Source organism: Aspergillus tanneri (assembly GCF_003426965.1).
Source record: "Aspergillus tanneri strain NIH1004 chromosome Unknown AapTan_3_pilon_pilon_pilon, whole genome shotgun sequence".
Taxonomy (NCBI): Eukaryota; Fungi; Ascomycota; class Eurotiomycetes; order Eurotiales; family Aspergillaceae; genus Aspergillus; species Aspergillus tanneri.
In genome coordinates this window covers 3,137,065-3,156,228 of record NW_022984630.1, presented here as the reverse complement: position 1 = coordinate 3,156,228, position 19,164 = coordinate 3,137,065, and the positions used below count along the sequence as shown (strand labels likewise).

The 19,164-nt window shown below is 48.1% G+C and overlaps 6 protein-coding genes and 1 non-coding gene across 7 annotated transcripts; 2 read left to right on the top strand and 5 right to left on the bottom strand.

The window, feature by feature from the left end:
- Positions 1-11: 11 nt before the first annotated feature.
- ATNIH1004_004842 (uncharacterized protein) lies at positions 12-1,568 on the bottom strand (the record flags this gene model as incomplete). The annotated part of the gene is made up of 5 exons (XM_033569507.1): positions 12-113; positions 166-1,224; positions 1,291-1,319; positions 1,377-1,420; positions 1,480-1,568. The coding sequence occupies 5 exons, from the start codon at positions 1,566-1,568 to the stop codon at positions 12-14; spliced, it is 1,323 nt and encodes a 440-aa protein (XP_033428313.1).
- Positions 1,569-3,238: 1,670 nt separating this feature from the next.
- On the top strand, positions 3,239-4,871 carry ATNIH1004_004841 (putative choline transport protein; the record flags this gene model as incomplete). Its single annotated transcript, XM_033569506.1, has 3 exons — positions 3,239-3,339; positions 3,401-4,029; positions 4,084-4,871. The coding sequence occupies 3 exons, from the start codon at positions 3,239-3,241 to the stop codon at positions 4,869-4,871; spliced, it is 1,518 nt and encodes a 505-aa protein (XP_033428312.1).
- Positions 4,872-5,150: 279 nt separating this feature from the next.
- Positions 5,151-6,282, bottom strand: ATNIH1004_004840 (D-hexose-6-phosphate mutarotase; the record flags this gene model as incomplete). The annotated part of the gene is made up of 3 exons (XM_033569505.1): positions 5,151-5,537; positions 5,614-5,940; positions 6,037-6,282. 3 exons carry the CDS (start codon positions 6,280-6,282, stop codon positions 5,151-5,153), a joined length of 960 nt encoding a protein of 319 aa, XP_033428311.1.
- Positions 6,283-6,771: 489 nt separating this feature from the next.
- On the bottom strand, positions 6,772-9,353 carry hxB (putative molybdenum cofactor sulfurase protein (HxB); the record flags this gene model as incomplete). Its single annotated transcript, XM_033569504.1, has 2 exons — positions 6,772-9,191; positions 9,254-9,353. 2 exons carry the CDS (start codon positions 9,351-9,353, stop codon positions 6,772-6,774), a joined length of 2,520 nt encoding a protein of 839 aa, XP_033428310.1.
- A 781-nt stretch (positions 9,354-10,134) lies between these two features.
- On the top strand, positions 10,135-10,237 carry ATNIH1004_004838. The gene has a single exon. It is a non-coding gene; the product is annotated as a tRNA-Gly (tRNA).
- A 949-nt stretch (positions 10,238-11,186) lies between these two features.
- On the bottom strand, positions 11,187-11,871 carry ATNIH1004_004837 (uncharacterized protein; the record flags this gene model as incomplete). The annotated part of the gene is made up of 3 exons (XM_033569503.1): positions 11,187-11,285; positions 11,354-11,719; positions 11,797-11,871. 3 exons carry the CDS (start codon positions 11,869-11,871, stop codon positions 11,187-11,189), a joined length of 540 nt encoding a protein of 179 aa, XP_033428309.1.
- A 912-nt stretch (positions 11,872-12,783) lies between these two features.
- On the bottom strand, positions 12,784-16,952 carry ATNIH1004_004836 (uncharacterized protein; the record flags this gene model as incomplete). Its single annotated transcript, XM_033569502.1, has 7 exons — positions 12,784-13,508; positions 13,572-13,583; positions 13,645-14,138; positions 14,212-14,238; positions 15,563-16,371; positions 16,583-16,707; positions 16,766-16,952. The coding sequence occupies 7 exons, from the start codon at positions 16,950-16,952 to the stop codon at positions 12,784-12,786; spliced, it is 2,379 nt and encodes a 792-aa protein (XP_033428308.1).
- Positions 16,953-19,164: the final 2,212 nt, after the last annotated feature.

Sequence of the window (19,164 nt, the reverse complement as noted above, 5' to 3'; positions counted from 1 at the left end):
CTCTCCACCAGTCAGCTTCCTGCGATAACCTGAGTGGAGCGTCGACAGATGCCTGCCAAGGCCTGGTTGCCAACTGAATCAGAAGCCAAGATATGGTGTTTCACGTAGCCCACCTGCGGTCAATCGTTAGGGGGAACTGTGGATATTCATGCCAGCCGGGTTTACCCTTTCTTCAAGCGAGGTTGATTGTTGCTTTAGGGTTATGCTTCCTGCTTCAAGGTCGGGCGATGTGGGTCGCCCGTTCCCCATGTGTTGGGGCTTCTGATTACCCCATCCCTTAATAGTATCCATTTCTCGCAATTCGTGAACTTGATCCGGATGCTCAGCCGAGATCATGTTGATTGCCTCTTCATCACTCGTGCGTGACTCATTCGCTGGTCCTGTGGCCTTTTCATGCCGCCACAGTCCACCGAGATGTAGAGCTTGGCTGTATGGCAGCGATGGGCGTGTTTGAGAACGATTGACCATAGTTCCCACAGACCGCGAATCCCCGGTCGATCCCTTGTTTGGCCGGTTGCCATGCTGTTGATATTGTCTGCTGCTGTTTTGAAATCCATTCAGGCCAAAAATCAGGCGAAGAAGAGGCCACAGGCATATCAAATTTGCGACATATATCGCCGTGCTCGCTTCACGGATGTACCAGATTTGGTAGGTGGTTGTCAGCGGCGAGGCAAAATTGAACACTTTATTAAGAATCGCGGCAACAATGGTGAAAAGTCCCAGGCTCATGATACACATCAAAATGGCCTTTTTGCTCGTTTTCAGCTGTGTTTTGATCAGGAGTGGGATTGGTACGGCTAGCATCGCTGCGTCGGATGATATGTTAAACACCGCCTGGGTGATGGAATAGTACTGGTAGGTCGCACACTGCATGTTTTTCACCGGCATAGCCCAGTATTGTGAGAACGGGCGACAGTAAACGGCATAGTATGTGACCATGATTACGACAAAGCCAATGCCGACATATACCGCAATGATGCGAACATAGAGGTGCAGCCGAAGATTCTTCGTCAGTCGCCAGAACAAGCTCAACATGCAAATTTTAACCCCCCACGTGGAGAAAAGCATACACTGTTCAAGTCCAATAACAATTTTGCTCCCAAAGATCCGGTCCCTCACTTCCTTGGGGTCTGCTAGAACTTTGTCATAGTCCGCAGGATCCATGAGATTCGTTGCATAGCGTGAGGAAATTTGGATGAGGACGAGCAAACCCGTGTAGATTAACTAGAATCAGGGCAATTCATTAGCCTGTTAACCAGTTTACCGCTGCTCAGTACTTTAAGGGCTCACAAAAGTTGCAGTCATAACATAGTCATCGACTGTTTTCATCAAGTTAGTGCACGCTTACTATTGGGATCTTCGCTAGAATGGCCTACAACTCAAGCGCTTAATAGACCCACTTGCAATCATTCGAGATATCCTATTTAGTGAGCCGATTATCCGCATCTAAACAATATTCATGCGTTGAGGAGAACATACATTCTGCAAATGTATAAAACAATGGCAATGCTCCAAAAACTAATGGCCTCGGTGAGAAGCTGCTTGGGAGTGGGCGACACATTCCCCATCTTCCTAGTAAGGGCTTTGGGGGTCTGTTATCAAGGAAACCGATTGTCTAAAAAGAAACTCCCATGAACATCAACGTAGATGATATTTTGTACTATGATGTGAACATTACCACAACGAGTAAGGGGTTGCCCAGGGACTTGAGGGGATAAAAATGGCCCAGAAGTCTCATGTTCACTTCCTGTTGTAGCCTCACTAGCCCCGGTTATCGGCATTCTAGAGGGGGGCTATGGAGGTAGGGAGCTGTTTGTGCCTGGGCACTTGGGGGTTTCAATGTCGCCTGGTAGTGGAGAAGCAAGGGGGGTATGAAAGGCAAAGAGTCCAACCCATCAAGGGAGACCGCAGCAGCGAACTGTAGGGCAGTTGCAGTCATTATTTCTTTTTGTCCCCAAGCAAAAATCCAATTCTATACACTTGCAGATTCTCTGTTTAAAACAGAACTGTTGAATATTACTAGGAGAATCCGTATTTGACCATTGGCGAAAGGTCGTACAGTGGCTGTTGGGGGGAAAGAAAAAAAAGGGTCATTGCTGTACAGAGTGATTCTTCATTCTAAAGTGAAGGTTTTGATCTTCAAAGGCTTTTGTGATGTATGAAGGCAACCAGGGCTGCTTGGCGAACTGTATTAGCATAGCGTCGCTCCCTTGAACGGTCTGTCCAGGCGATGCCCTCACATTTCGGTGTAACATTTAGTATGACTATCTCTTTACTAAATTCTGGCAGCTGCTGGGTGTACCCACTTGGTTGGGACCAGGGCATTATCTTGAACCAATTCCGACGCGACTTGAGGTCACACATACAGGGCCGAGATTTATTCCGCAGACTGCAGGCGTCCAAGGAGGATTGTGTCGAGGACTGTCGGTAGATCCATATAGCTTTTTTTATCCTGCATCGTCCCAGATTTGTTCCCAACTATAGCAAAGCTCAAGCATGTGATCGTCCTTTTAACTTTGCGGATATGCAAAATGACGGTGGAAAGTTCATCAGGCCTCTCAAGTCGAAATCCCAATTAAAACGGCGGTCAGAAATATTCGATAACCCTATCCGAGCCCCCGACCCCACTGTCTGGGTTGTGTTTGCTTGGACGTGAATTCTGCTCGGACGATACGAATTCGTGGTACCTCATTTCCAGTGCAATTACAGTCATCGGTGAATATTCCGAAAAGCCATAGAGTGTGAGAGGGTGTATCCTTGCGCAGATGAATCCAAACTTCCCTGTCATGTTATTCAGTGGTGACGAGTGTAGAACCAGAGGGAGAAAGGGGGAGAAGGAGGGGGGAAGGGAGGAAAGGCCACAAGAGGAGAAGAAGTAACCCCCGGGCACGTGGTCCCCTCCATTGATCTTTCCGAGGAGATGAACGACTCCCCAATTCTTAAAAATGTACTGGAACGTGGCCTAGGGAGATCTATCAGGATCCTGCCTGCTTCTATCACTTACTCGCTCCATCAGCCATCCCTTGCCTACTAGGACAGGACCCTTTTTTGCCTCTCTCCCTGGATCTCCGATATCGAGTCCAGTATGAAGTGCACGTGGCAGCCATATGGGCATTGATGCCCTTGCATGAAGGCCAAACGATATCGTTGTATACAGTCGTCGACAGAGACAATAAATGGGACGACTGGCCCAGTCAACAGGTCGAGACTAATCACGCAACTGAACGATACCAAACACATGGACGCAACTCGGCTAGAGGTTGCCCTCGGCCATAAGCAGGAACTAGTTCGAAATTTTGACCTATTTAGTCTGACCAGCCTAGGAATCATAATTGCAAAGTACGTGAAACCAGTGAGGACCCATCTAGTTTGGAGTTGCCTAGGAATTAACGAAAAGCAGTGCCTGGGCTTCAATAGGCGGAACCATCGTTACAGCTTTGCAAAATGGGGGTCCTATGGCAGTCTTGTACGGTCTCATCCTTGTCAGCGTCTTTTATACCTTTATATCGGCCTCTCTTTCGGAACTGGCATCCTCTATGCCGTCGGCGGGAGGAGTCTATCATTGGTCATCAGTTCTGAGCGGACAGTATGGGCCAATTGCAGGCTTCTTTACTGGTTATCTGAACGCATGTGCTTGGCTTCTATCGGCCTGCTCCATTAGTTCCATGATGGGGAACGAACTTGTGGCCATGTATATGCTGCGGAATCCCGGAACGGAATGGCATCCCTGGCAGGTCTTTATCGCCTTTCAATTGCTTAATTGGACTTGCTGTGGAATTGCCTGTCTAGGGAATCGCTTCATTCCCATGATCAACCGGATTGCATGTGTTATCTCAACGTGTGGACTGACTGCCACTATCGTCATCCTTGTAGTGATGCCTCAAAAACATGCCACCAGTGCCGAGGTATGGACAAAATATCACAATAACACTGGCGGTTGGTCTGACAGCATCTGCTTCGTGACTGGGTTACTTAATGCTGCTTTCGCTGTCGGGGTTCCAGACTGCATAAGTCATCTATCCGAAGAAGGTCAGTCCTTTTTCCCACAAAGAGTGCATCTATATCAAGCTCACATTAATTCAGTGCTCAGGCCCGAAGTTCGAGTCCCTCAGGGAATCATGCTGCAGATGCTCACAGCTTTCTCTAGCGCATTTGTGTACCTCATAGCTTTGTTCTATTCCATCCAGGACCTCGACGCTGTCTTTCATACCGAGATCGCTCTTTTTCCAACCGCGGAGATCTATAAACAAGCCACTGGGTCCAACACAGGGGCAGTCGGTCTAACTGCAGTTCTCTTTGTGTCTACATTCCCTACCCTAATTGGAACCTTCGTCACCGGCGGGCGCATGTGGTGGAGTCTTGCTCGAGACAATGCAGTTCCCTTTTCTGCCTACTTCAGCCAAATCCATCCACGCCTGAAAGTCCCTCTCCGGATGACCCTCGCCATGAGCGTCATAGTGACCTGCCTAAGCTGCGCTTACATTGCGAGCACCATGGCCTTCCAAGCCTTGATTTCATCGTATATTGTGCTAAGCTCTCTGTCTTACCTGGGTGCTATCCTTCCTCACGTGTTAACAGCTCGCAAGCGGATTGTGCCTGGGCCTTTCTATCTAGGCAAGTGCCTGGGCACAGTTGTCAACATCATAGCCGTGACGTACGTCCTGGTCACTGTAGTCTTCTTCTGCTTCCCGCTTGTTCTCCCTGCCACGGTGCAGAATATGAACTATACAAGTGTAATCACCGTGGGTTTAATGGCCCTGACGACAGTTTGGTGGCTCTCTCGAGCAAGGCATGATTACAAAGGCCCGCAATATTACTTTGAAGCTGCTGAACGGCTTGCAGCAGTGAGGAATGGGAGGGTTTTACGCTAAACCATCGGGCAGAGAGGTAATCAGGGGCTTTTTCATGATACTGTTTTCTATTCCGCAAACTTCGAAATACATATGCTAAAGCATGCAAAACCTATCTAGGCATTGAGAAGCAAACTAATAAGACCCCCCACTATTCAACTTTACACAAAGTTCTATTTTTTTTGCATCCACAAATTTTACAAGATCAAGCGAAGAAAAGGAGACATATCATCTGGATCATCATGCCATCATCATCGACAAATCAAAAGAATGCTGAAGGTATGCGGCCAAATAATCGAATTACAACCTCGGCCGAATTGTCTGGCCACCAACCCACGAATCTCCGGCCTCCAAGATCTGCCACCCAGCAACCGACCCAGCCTCAACGCAGATCATATTCTTGTATGCCTCATCCGGGCCAAAATCAGCCATCCCCTGGGCCTTTTCAATCCAGGGATTCCACACCACCACATCGTTCAATCCTTCCCGAGCAATTGAGAAAATCGGCGTATCATTATTAGCCGAAGACAACACGATAGGAACCTCTGGATCCAACGATTGATACACGCGGTCTGTCTCCTTGTTTATTTCGATAGCGTGGGATGCTTCGGTATGGACGTAAGCATTCTGGGTCTTGTCGATGTAGGTCTTGGACTGGAGGCCTTTGACTCGAACTTGAGAGATATCCTATCGAGGCACATCTCGTTTAACATTCAAAGATCCAAACAGCGCATCAGAACAACAAGACAGGCCCATTACTCACCTCGATATTGAAATACGTGTGCATCAAGACCTGGAATTCGAAATTCTGACTTCCCTTATTCTGCACCTGCAGGGACGTCTCCAGGCCGTCTTTCATCAATGTAACACTGTATACAAGCCCAAAGTCATACGGCCAAGACTTCTGGAACTCCTCGGTGAGCATGGGCCGCGAGAGACCAAAGTCCAACTTCACGGCATCGTCCCCTTCTTTCTGATCCTTTGCTAGCGATTCTGAAGATTTGCCCAGGAACTCCCAGTTCGAGTTCCGAGCGAAGCCATGTTGCGGGAGGGATGAAGTAGCATGGTTCTGAGGAGGACGGCCAAAAACCTATAAATGCAAAAAAAAAAAAAATAAATAAATAAATCCCATGGTTAGAAATCGTGGTCTTGTTGAATGCGACCATGGCACATATGGTGGACATACCGGGAACACAACGGGAATACCACCACGGATGGGTTTGGATCCATCCAGGTGAGCCTTCTCGCTGAGGAACAATTGTTCCTTCCCATCTGCAAGTTTCCACGAGGTGACAGTGGCGCCGTAGAGGTAAATCGTGACCGACTCGCCGGTGGGGAGGGTAGCAATAACGGTGTTGTCGCGAAGGGAGATGGTAGGCTGGGGCAAGGTTGCGCCCACCCCGATGGCGGAGGGTTTGTTGGAGCGATCCATTTTGTCGCAAAAAGGACGAAACGAAGTCCACGGAGAGAAAGAAAGCAGGAGTCGTCACTGGGGACAGATAAGAACAGATCAAGCTTCGCGGGCAGAAAAGCAAGATGGGAATGAAGGAATGGAAACACTGGCCATGCGGGGGGGCGTGTTTGGTGTCGCCGAAAACAACAGAGCGGGGCTCATCGTCATCTTATTTACTGGAGTGAGTGGGGGATCATCATCAATTGGGCGCTATGCATTTTTGAGTTTTATTGTGCTCTATAAATTGGTACGAAAAGGATGTAGAATTATCACAGTTATGCTCGCTTTGACCTTCTGGCGTTAAATATCCCTGGGAGATTTATAATAAAAACGATTGGTGATCTTAATACTCTTAATACTATGTACAATCTGGATGGTGATATGAGCAATGAGATCTTATATTCCAGTATAATACTCTCGAGGCCATTTACCAACAGGAATACAGAAATAGACAAAGTCATCAAATCATCATTCACATCCATATGAAGGATAAACAATGTCACCGACCATGATCGTCCTAGACGCAGGGGTATCAAGACCATATTCCATCAAGGAAAGCGACGCATGTCGCCCAAAATAAATCTTATTATCGAATTTTCGAGTCTTAGCCAAGGTCGAGAAGGGCTCGTCCCGTCGTATACCGGAGTACTGATCGATACAGACCATCTGACACCGCTGACAGGAGCCTAGAACATCAAAACGGACGTGGTCAGATCCGACGATGAACGACTCCCACCGATCTTCCAGGTAGGGTCGTTCGGCGTTCGCCAGCTGGGGGAGGCTCTCCGCGACCACGATGTTGGCACGGAAGACATCGGCGGCGACGGTTTTATTGGGACTCGCGGTGCTGGTTTTGGTAGTGACGTTTTTGGTCTTGGGCTTGGACTTAATTGTTTCATTGAGGCGGTTGACGGATGAGCGGGAGATGAGTAGAATAGGGCTTTCGTTGGATAAAAGAATCCGGTTCTGTCCTTGAACTGGAGTAGCTGGTATATCCTGCGGAAAGGTCCCTGGCATCGTTGCACTCGATGTTGTCTTGTACCGTCCGTTCCCACCAGAGGAGGGAGAGTATCTGGTTGAGTTCTGGGGAGGGAATCTTGCGAGTGAGCACGGGACGCCCAAGAAGTCAGAGAAAAGCGAGGACACAGTTGGCGATGTATATGCCTGGACAATCACCTGGTCACCGCACACAGTAGAAGACTTAGCGCTATTCTGACATAGTGAGGTAGCGACCAGGCTGCTGTCTGTACGATTGAGCGGAATCTCTAAAGAACGGCTATCCGACCCTTTTCCACAGGTAACGCGAAGGATTCCGCGATCAAGGTCGACGACCGGTTGGATAAGTGCCATTCTCGGGTATCGCTTCTGATTAAGGGCAGTTCCTGTCCCTTGGTGGATTAGACACCACTCGCGATCCCACGCCAGTCCCTCTCTCCTGACTTCCCACCGCCGTCCATCAGGGACCTTGAATGCCCCACAACTCTTGATAGGATATACCGAGAGGCTTTCGATATAGAACCCAGGCTGCTCCAATATAGCGTCATTAAGAGGGGGTAATAACGAACGCACTGTAGGAGATTGCTCGACGTAAAACTCCTCCATAAATCTAACTAGATTGTCGATATCTTTGAGGTTCGTCATTGCACCGAGACTAACCCTCAGAATTCCAGTAGGACGCCCGTCCATTAGGTCGTTATCATCTCCACAGCGCAGCCCAAGTGAGTAATGACGGATCATGTCATCTCCAGTCCATCCAAGGCTATCTGCTGTTCCTCCAGGATTGCACAGTGTTCCAGACCTGATCTGGATTTTCTTTACACAAGCAAGCCTTTCCACTTCGGATTTGCCAATCCAAGCACCTTCACTACTGCGTAGATTGAACGCAAGAATTGGCCCTTGTGTAGCGGCATTTGCGTAATCCGAATCTGGAGACAGGTAGAAATGCAAAACCTTCTCTCCATTGAAATGTGTCAACGCTGTCAAGCGCTCATAAACTTGATTGGCTAGAAAACGCGTATGAAAAGAAATATTCTCCATTGGACCGAAGAGACGTGTATGGGTGTTTAAAGCGGCATCGAGTGCAATAATATTGTGAAATGGAAGAGTACCGTCTTCTAATCGCTCGTGGATTGTAGACTTTTTCGCATGCCAGGTCGTTCCCTCTGTTACCACCAGATCCACAGTCCCTCCACCAAAGAATCTTCGGTTCTCAAAAATATGGCCTGCACCTTTCCGGACGATCAACGCACCGAGATCGGGGAACCCAAATATTTTGTAGAAACTGAGGACAGTAAAGTCAGGGGCCGCGGAAGAATCGCTTAAGTCGAGTGGAGAGGTCGATACAAGAGATGCTGCATCGAGGAGAGTATAAGTATCTCCAACGCCTTTATTCGTATTTCGAATCCGTCTGCACCAGTCAATGGGAAAGCGACAGCCATTCATGTTTGATTGAGCAGGAAACGCAAATAATCTGGGAGATTTTATGTGGTCGGTGCCCAATTCTGATATCCACGCTTCAACCTCTTCATCAGCCATAAAACACCTGTTTCCCATGTCTGCGAGCTCCCGTGCTCCAACTAGACTGGTATGGGCGGCAACATGGTACCCATACCAGAAACCCTCCGGCGTTGCATCGCGAAACGCATCCACCACTAGTTTGATCCCGGCGGTTGTGTTTGCAACGAACACAAGATCAAACTCGTCTGGGTCGGCATTGAAAAAGCACAGAGCTCGTAGACGAATGTCATCAACTCGTTGAGTAGATAGTTGAGATGATGACGACATCGAATGGGGATTGCCAAAGAGGTTCGAGGTGAGATCTCGCGAGAACGAGTCAATCAATGATTTAGCATATGGAGTAGTTCCGGCATGGTCCAGGTAGGTCGTATCTAATTTGAAGAAGAGCATAAGCATGCCATTTCAGGCTCTTTCATTAGAAATTAGGACGTACCTTCAAGCAGGGGATATTCACGCTGTCGAATGATATCCACATCCTCTGGGTATCCTTTACAATATCCCCCGGGGCGTACACCCTCGATTATGTTCGTCATGGTTGGATATAGGCTGTATTAAGGAGAGAAAGCCAGAGGTGCGTCATTTGCGGGGAATCAAGCCAGGGTATGTTGCCAGATCAAGGTGGCGATATGAAGGGCGATGGCATGTTAGCCAGCCATGAGCATCGATAGAGGCACGCTGAAGGGTAGTCCTAGCAAGCCAGAAGTAAAATGATATTTAGCGTATATCGCATGAATATAAACGGTGAATGAATAAATGGTATGTGGTCGAGTTTTTGAGGTGGATATTGCGATAAAGATGGGGTCGGAGCTTACCGACGGAGAGCTCCTCTCTGTGACAATTACCCATCGCAAAGAAAATCGATGATAAATTGAAGAGGAGGGATAGAAGGAGGATTATGAACTAATTATGTGCCAATAATTCAAATAAGAATTCGTTATATTCGCACGCTTAAGATTTTTGATGTATCCAAAGCAACTGCCACCTAAGCTCCACCACTCTTATCAGAAGTGGGGCGTGGTCGGAAATCACCGAAGGATGTGGCGGCAGGTCTTCTTCCCACAGATACTGACTTTACCCAAATATACCATTAAATATTGATATTGCTCCAATCTGATAATATCAAGCACATAACATGTTTCAATAGGGTGTTCCGGATTCGATGAACAAAGATACGACCTAGCATGCAAGCTATATTTTCCAACCAATAGTGAATAGTTTGCCCGAATCTTCCGTAGGCAAAGTAGAGAACATCCACTTACGGAGTAGATATACAGCTATATATATATGAAACTGTGGCAAAATAAACATCATCCGGCTCCGTTGGTCTAGTGGTTATGATGCGACCCTCCCATCGCATATGCGAGCCCTCAAGGGGCTGGGCAAGGTCGCGACCCGAGTTCGAATCCCGGACGGAGCATGTCTTTTTTGCTTTTCATTCTTCATTACTGATTGTGGTTCAATCTCTTTTCTAGGTAGAACTGTTACAAATAGAACATGAGTTGGAACAGAAAGAAAATGACCCCTAATGACGCTGCTTGGAAAAGTGCATAAAACCAAAAATTATCGGTGTTTAATGGCTCTTACGAGAAAGATCCTGTTGCAGCACCAACCCCAGGACTTCGGAAAAGAGACAACGGACCTCCAGGATATTTTAAGGTTGTTAGCACGAGCCAGACTGGGAGCACCGGAGCTTGACTTTGAAACCAACAAGGACCTACGGACGGCGTTGTCCAATCTGATCGCGAAGCGACCCGCCATTCAACCCATGCTTGGTCAGAGACGTTGAAACTCCTATATGATTATCTATTGCAGCTTCATTGAAGCCGAGTTTTTAGTTGGTCGCAGTTATTATCACAGCACCATAACGAATGTATGGCCTCTCTATCTATCTATAAGGCAAACCTATTATTCTGAATGCAATAGACAGGCACATGATCCTCCTGATAAGCTGTCAAGTCGTGACTCCTTACAAGATTCAGCTTTGTTGCATCAGACCATAGCTAATGAACGAGGGCGGAAGGTAGAACAACAAGAGGTCGGGTCTTTTTATATCGGGGCGACCAAGGAGGAGGCTCACATTACATACAAAATCAAAAAGGAAATCAAATAGTAACTGAAACTGAATTGTGGTATGGTCATAGCCCATGAGTTTATGTTTTGGTGAGTAGGAGATAGAAAGATATCTTGTAGCTAGATTTCCACTTGTCCTTCATATTTTTTTTTTTTTTTTTTTTTTGTCGTGTTTTGTCATGTCTTGTCTTTTCTTGAGATTCATTGCTCATTCTTCATTATCCTGTATCCATCAATCATGTTCATATACTCATGGTAGGTCTTTTTCAAATAGATAGTTAAAGAAAAAAAGAGTCTTAGACCACATATTGCGGTCGTCGTCCACTAGAACTGTGACGACGGTGGCCACTATGACCACGACGACTGCTATGGCTGCGTCGGCGCACGGAGGTCTCCTTGACCACGATGTCAGACCGGTTATACATGAACAGCGCCCAGAAGGCTGTCCATGAGAAAACACTACCTCCATGATGCCCAATGCAAAGGAGGCCTTCAGCATGGCGCAGTGCTTGTTCATATCGCGCGCGAGAGGGTTTTCAGTACGATAACCGTAGGCGCCGAAAGGTCCCAGGGAGATCCAGACGGAGCCACCATCCCAGTTAGAGCAGTTGGCATTGGCGATGAAGCGCAATTGGTAGACGGCGGCGATGAAGGCACCAAAAAACAGCATATCCACGAAAGCGACGAAGATCGCAGAGCGCTTGGTGGTGGAGTGGCGGATGAGAGTGTCAAAGCACCAGAAGATGGCAATGACACTGACTATGAAGAGCACGAGGATATACGTAGGAGTTATGATATTGGCTTTGAGGTAACCGTCCACGAAATATGCCTGTTTCGATGGTTGGTTGATTTTTTTTAAATTCTTATGTGGATATCCGGTGAATCGGGCGATGGAATGTCACTTACCAGCATTCCAATAATCGGAATCAAGAATACAATCTCCACAAGGCGATTGAAGATGAAAAAGACGCTGCCAATCATTTTGCCAGGTGGGGTCAGATACCGGAGAGAAGGGTTCAAGAATGTCGGTCAAAAAAGAAAAGACCAGATCTAAGATCGCATAGGATGACGGACAGTCACAACAGCGTCATCACCAGTAGGAAAAGAGAGAAGACGAGAATCGAGACTCAAGACGGGGAAATAGTAGTCTGGACCTTTTGTCGCAGCGCCGATCTGATGCAGGCCAACTCAGAACAATGCACGAGGAGTCAGAGGAACAGATGGACACGTCAAAAAGGAGAGAAAAGCCACGCGCAACCTGCAGCTCGAAAGAAATCGACAGCTTTAACAGTACAGGAAAGACGAGGGATGGCCGATGAGGAGGCTGGGATGCACGGGGAGGCTGGGAATCTTCTGGTGGAACATGGCCCCGATCGTGAACCGCTGCACCCCGCTTGGCCCTGGCATCTGGTGGATTTGTCGGCTCCAATCATCATTATTGCTGCGCATGTTGTTGGCCAGTGGATTACATCACATGTATCGAGAATCATCCTCATCAAGGTTTACTAATTCTATATGCCAGTGTTTACTTACTCGGGTGGGGCTCAACCCGAGTCTAGAGCCATGGTTCCAGGGTATCATCCTGGGCTCCAACAATCAACATACCAGCATTTAGTTATACAAGAGCGTCATTCACAATCTCTTTCCGCATCAGATCCATTCCCTGCAGGAATCTAAATTTCCTATAAAATCAAACATTCCGCCCAGGATCCACCCAGCATGACTCATGTAAAGACATATCTATGTGGTCTTCACGAATCCAAGATGATCGTCACAATCGTGGCTCTGGTGTACATGTCAACAAAAGGCCAGAGCGGTCTATGAAACAAATAAAATGGTAGGGCTCTCATCCAAACACCCAGATGGTAAACAAAAACAAACAATAAAAATGAACTACACTTCCCGAGGGGTCATATCTGTCAATTCCCGTCCAGGGCCAGTCCGGGAAGTCATGACAGCAGGTGGTGTGTCAAATCCGACTGGAGCGGTCTGAGCGTGATAGGCTGTGTCCTCATAATACCGTGGGAACTGCGCGGTGGTTCCTGGATTCTGCGTCTGGGCATATCCATGTTGCATTTCATAACCAGCTGCGACGTCCTCGCTAGACGAGGACCAGTTCCCGTCGTCGTCGTCGCGCCGACGACGCTCATAGCCAGCGGAAGAATAAGGATTACCGGATGCGGATGTGTATGTTTGGTTTCGGGAGAGTCGGTTTGGGCCGGGCCCTTGGGTTTCCGGCAGGGGAGGCGGGTCGAGTCGCTCTTCCTCGGGGTTTCGCAGCGCCGTAGTGCTTTCATTCAAACGGCCCGGGTCAGTCGGGGCGGCCGGTTCCGTGCCCCATGACCGGATGGGAAAGGCTCGTCCCTTTTTCCAAGGCTGGCTGAGTGGCGGGAAGTATTGATGGTAGGATATGTAGGCGCAGACAACTCCTAGCAATGATCCCGTGATCACATCAAAGGGATGGTGGCGCGCATCCATAATCCGGGATACTGCAATCAAAGTGGCTGCAAGGCAGGGGATGATGACGATGAGCGCTTTCCAGACCTCTCCTCGGTTATCTAGGAAATGCAGCTTCCCGGCAATCCAAAGTGACAGGTAGAACAATCCCGCAAAGGATGCTAAAACAGAAAATCACTAGGTCAGTGACGAGCCATTAAAACAACAAGGGATGAATTCCTTACAGCTGCTGTGGCCTATAAGCACGAATTAGCACGTACATCACACACGGGGAATCGTAGAGCTACAAGAACATACCTGAGGGCCATGAACGAAACCCATCCTTGATAATCGCGGGGTCACCGGTACAGATTGAAGAGTTGGACAGGCCATATGGTGTTGGATCAGCGCTTCCTGGCCGAGGTTGACACCGATCAATTATATCTGGGCGAGGTTTCCCGCAGGCATTCTTCAAAGCCTGGGTGATAATGAAAGCAAGACCCTGGGCGAGCAGCAAGCCCAGAAAGCCGCAGTTAAACTCCCACAACCGATCCTTCAACCGGTAAGGGCCGGCGAACTTTCTCTTGCCCGTCACCGGATCCTGCGGTTTATGGTGCGAAAAGAGCCCATCCAAGAAGAGCGTATAGACGGCCATGATCACCAGGGGAGCAAGGCCCGAGATGCAAAGGGCCATCGGGATCGAAATTCGCTCATGCACGGCATATGGGTACTGAAGGGAGATGTTCTGCAACGAGAAATGTTGATGGTAGGGTTCGATGGAATCGAGGATAAAGAAACCGACAATACAGGCACTGTAGCGCAGTACAATGATTAGCAACCAAGGAAACCCCATCAGGTGGATCAAGTGATGTAAGGTTTACGGACACGAGAATCACATAGTCGAAGATGTAACTGTATATGACAGGCGAGAGTTAGCATCACACTGGTCGCATTCTGGCAGGACACAATAAAAAAAAAACCCACGAGATGATCACACGAGGCCTTAGGCGCCGCTTTGAGAAGGGCAGTTTGGAGGGAAGGCGGTCCATTTGCTACTCAGTTCGTAGTCGACCGTAGGAATGAGAAATAATAACTGTAGATAAAGCCTTCAATTAGATCTCGTGCGCGCATACTATTTCCGATCGCAGGCTGGGGCCAAACCAGACCAGTAAAAAAACAAAATCACAATAACGAATTAAACTTGATTGAATTGGATGAAGCCGTGAACCTGCGCGGCATCAACCGAAGTGGCTTCGACTCAATGAATTAGGAGTCCGAGAGAAGGCGACGGGGGGAAAAAGACATATCAAGAAGAAAAAGATCCAAGGAAGGGAAAAAGTCAAAGAAGGGGAGTCGCACATCCCGACAATCAATGCCAGCTTCAGGCAGCCTTGATTGTGGCTTGGTGCGGTCTTGTCACGACGACGCTAAAACTTGAGCAGCGCCTGGATTTTCGGCGGGCGGGTCTTGGGGCACTCCGACGGCCAGTCCAAACCACCGGCCAAGATAGGGTTTGTGAAACTGGCTCCGGGGTTTGAGTCAGTCCGTGTTAAAGAGAAATTCATAGCAATCCATCAGGAGAGAATGGGAGGTTGCATGAGTAGCTGTAATAAGATCTTAGAATATGGTCTTGTCTCGGTTGGATTTCGTGTTTTTTTTTCTATTAAGCCATCGACGATCTGCAGCCACCTGCCCTATGGAGAGTTTGTGTCCTTAGGCAACATCATTCACACGGTCGATAACCACTAACTAACAATAGATATGTCATAATAATGCCTTGGTAGTAGCAATAGCTGAAAATATCACTCGCTTGGCTTCTCTATCGGGTGTAGCATAGATGTGCTACAGTGGATGAATGATTCCTCCGAACTACTATACCACTGCCTTCAGAATACTTCTTCACTTTTATGCTTAGACCCAATTAATCATATTTAGGCACAAGCTATGAATGCTTTTCATATGCAAATATCATCTTTTTTACGTAGCATACAAAGTTGGATCTTGAATGCTTTCAACCTTCTCACCATTGCGTCCCACACTACTTTCCCTTAGGGAAAAGAAAAATTTATCTCAATAGATGATAGTACAATTAAAAAATAGGGTCTGTGACTCATGTTCGCGTGATGTGGAATGATCATTCGAGTCTCATTGATTCAACAGACGGTGATGTACAGACCAAGGCTAGATAGGTTAGCCATACATTCAACAGTGGTAGAAAATCGAGCGAAAAACTTACGGAGAGGGGTTGTAGTCTTCGAAGAAGTTTAGCTCGGTGCTGCCAGCGTTCTTCATCTCGTAGCTGACGGCCTGTCCAGCGGGGCACTCAAAGGTAGACACGAGGTAGGAGTTGCCCGGTGAAATGGTAATGGCACCCACATCCTCCTTGACCCCCGGGGCATTGCTGTATGTAGTTGACTCGGTGGCCACCGACTCGAGGGAAGCAAATTCAACTTTGCCATCTCCGCTGAAGGAGTAGGAAGAGGTTTCGAGGTCCTCTTTCTTAGGGAAGAGGAAGATAAGGCTACATGTCTTTCCGGAGTCCGAAGATGGGACGTCAAAGTTGAAGATAGTGGAGATGGAAGATGACACAATGCCGTTATAGGAGGTACCATGAGCAGTGTCAGGAGAAGACGAGTCAATGGGGATGATTAGGTGAGGGTATTCATAGTTGCCACCAAGATTTGTAGGGCAGCTGGCGCCAGAGGGCTGGGTGCCGGAAGGCTGAGCGCCAGGGACAACGGGAGTGCCAGGAGAGCCGGGAGAACCTGAAGTGCCGGGGACACCAGGAGAGCCGGGAGTGCTGGGAGTGCCGGGAGTGCCAGGAGTACCAGGGGAACCGGGAACACTAGAAGATCCAGGATAGCCAGGAGAACATGGAGTGCCTGGGGAGCTAGGGAGAGCCTGGGGAACCGGGAGTGCCAGGAGTACCGGGAACACCGGGAGAGCCTGGAGAACCTGGAGTGCCAGGAGTACCGGGAACACCGGGAGAGCCTGGAGAACCTGGAGTGCCAGGAGTACCGGGAACACCGGGAGAGCCTGGAGAACCTGGAGTGCCAGGAGTACCAGGAACACCGGGAGAACCAGGGGTTCCGGGGGCTTGATGCTGGTGACGACTCAGGTCTGGCAGGTGTGGATGAAGGAACAGGCACTGGACTAGAGCCAGATCCGCCGGAGCCAGAGCAAGAATCGGCAGTCAATGTGATATCCGAGCAGCCAGTGACAGCATCGCTCGCGGTAGTGTAGATGTTCAAGCCACCATTTTGGCCAGTTTTGCAAGCAACGAAGTCCTGGTCACCTCGATATGAAAGCTGGCCCTCTGAGTTGATAGAGAAGCCCGTGAAGGGGCAGCGCCCTCATCGCATTGGAACTGGGTGGTGGCATCTAATGTGATTATCTTGTCAGCCAGAAACTATGGGTAGTCGTTAAATAGTCCTCTTACCGGTCACAATGCACCCACGTCCGTTAGCGTCCGTGATAGCACCATTAGAGCTAATACAAAACTGAGCTTCCGAGAGACCGCCGTAAATGCGATTCTGTCCATCATCAAGCTGGCCGACGGAGCCAGTGGCACCACCAGATGCCTTCAAGTGAAAGCAACAGCTGTTGCCTCGGCCCACAAAGGGCATTAGCACTAGCAGCAAAAGCTGCGGCGGTAACAAAGTTCTTCATGGTTGGGGAGTGAAAGAAAGGAGTAACCAGAAGCGAATGGATAGGACAAATTATGGGTCATGCAAAGACTGATAAAGACTGTGTTAAATGGGCTACGGTAGGATGCAATGGTCGAAGTAAGAGGATGGTTGGTATTAATAAAGGATGGCGGATACAATAAGGATACCGTTGGGATATCGGCAAGCCAAAAAGTCGAGCACCTCCACAGGGAGATTGAAAATAGAGGTACAGGTATAGCTGGCTGCAATGCATATGTCGTCATTGTTGCCATGGAATAAGATGTGGATGAACGCCATTGACCCAGTTAAAACAAGTCAGAATAAACAAACAAGCTGCCAGGTGTCCGAGAGAGCCAGGGCCTAGAAGCCCCGGGATCGGAAAGACATTAAGGAAGACGTCATGTACCAAAGTCATGGTGGAGAGATCAGTCAATGAGAGCGGCGTTTCCAGAAGTTGGGTGAGAGATACAAGCCATACCAATAACCAAGGCGACCAGAGCATAAGCCACCGGTGGATCCGAGCCCGTCAAAGAGCAGTTGGGTCAGAAACTCTGCCCTGGTCATTGAATTATCGATCCATAGCATCTAGCGACTCAGGTGGCAATGACAAGTACCATCCACGGTACCCGTACGCGCAATCCACCACTTGGCATATTTTCGTAGTGGCCTTCGCAAGGATGATTGTATTTCGGTCATGTCTTCCATTGCTTCGATATTATAGGATGTATCCCGAATCCCGATGTCTAAAGGCCAATCCAACTTGAGCCTGATTTTTTGGGGGTTTTCTGAATGGTACTTGCGCTCCATGGTGCTTCTTGATTCCGGAAGTTTTAGGCAGTATGTGCCTTGGATCACTTGGGCTGCTCAGCATTGCCTTCAAAGAACCTCCACAACATAAGATGCATCATTGTCAGTCTCCCAGATTTTCACTAGGCAACAATGGCGACGTCCCTTCTGGAAAAATGTTGATGGGCTCTTTACAGAGTAGAAAACTGGTGGGACATGGCATGATTCACCACCAATGGCACTGCCTCTTATTTTTGATTTAGTTATGTCTTATGTAATGGTGTCCATCAAAGTTAATGATCATTGGGAAAATAACAGGGATTGATCGATTTCAAACCCATTTATCCAGGGAAGGTTTCAAAGTAGATCGAATTGTCGCCACTTCAGTTTGGCATTATCTCCGCCAGTGAATGTCTTTGATGGGTAATAAGAAACGATCCAACCTAACGACAATACCGTCTCCCTACTCCGTGCATCCGAGCATTATGCAATCATTGCCTAAGGGGTGGTATATATAGAAACAACACGGGCAGGAGAACCACTAATGACTCCCTTTGCCCCTTGGCCCCTCTGTATAGATGTCTAAGCCTTGTGCTATATCCATCAATCTGGCATAAGCTTTTCCCTGTTTCTAGTCTGATCCACCCGGGAATCCACGCCATCCGCGCGTATACTGTAGTATGCCCCACCCCAGGAGCCATAGTAGGCACTCTTCATTCCTTGTTGACGTGGAACGAGGCCCGATGATTCGATCGTCAAGTCTGGTACGTTACTATGATGGTCCGAAATAATTGTTCCGAGAGTTTCTAAGACTCGAAGCAGTGCTATTGGTTGCCGGAACGTTCTGTAGTGCAATTGAACAGGCGGCGTTAATGCCGCTGACCCGCGTTGACCAGGCGTAAATGTTGCTAAAAGTATACTTTCTGTAAAAATTCAGTGCTTATAATGTAGCGTAAACTTGAAATACCCAAGAGAGTGGTATTCTCTATCATCATCGACATGTCTCACCACCATCTAGGCGTCTCTGTGTGCTCGGAATGGCAAGGTCATGAATTCAAACTGATTGAGTTTCCGTAGATAGATGCCTGCTATATCCCCGTATCCTTTCTTTTTTTTTTTTTTAGTAATAATAGTATTACTACTGTTATTACTTTCAATTTGGTTAATGCACGCTAGATTGTTTGGCTGCTGCCCCGTATGCATGTACCACATGCACTGTGTAATCGGAACTGTAGAAGTATCTAATACTCGACCTGGCGGTCTCAGTTTTTATTTTTTATTTTCTTTCTTGTCCTGAAGATTGCAGTACCTTGACAAGCATAGAACTAAAGAAAATTCTTGTACAGTGTTGTTCCTCTCAGCGAACGACCTATAGTACCTCTTA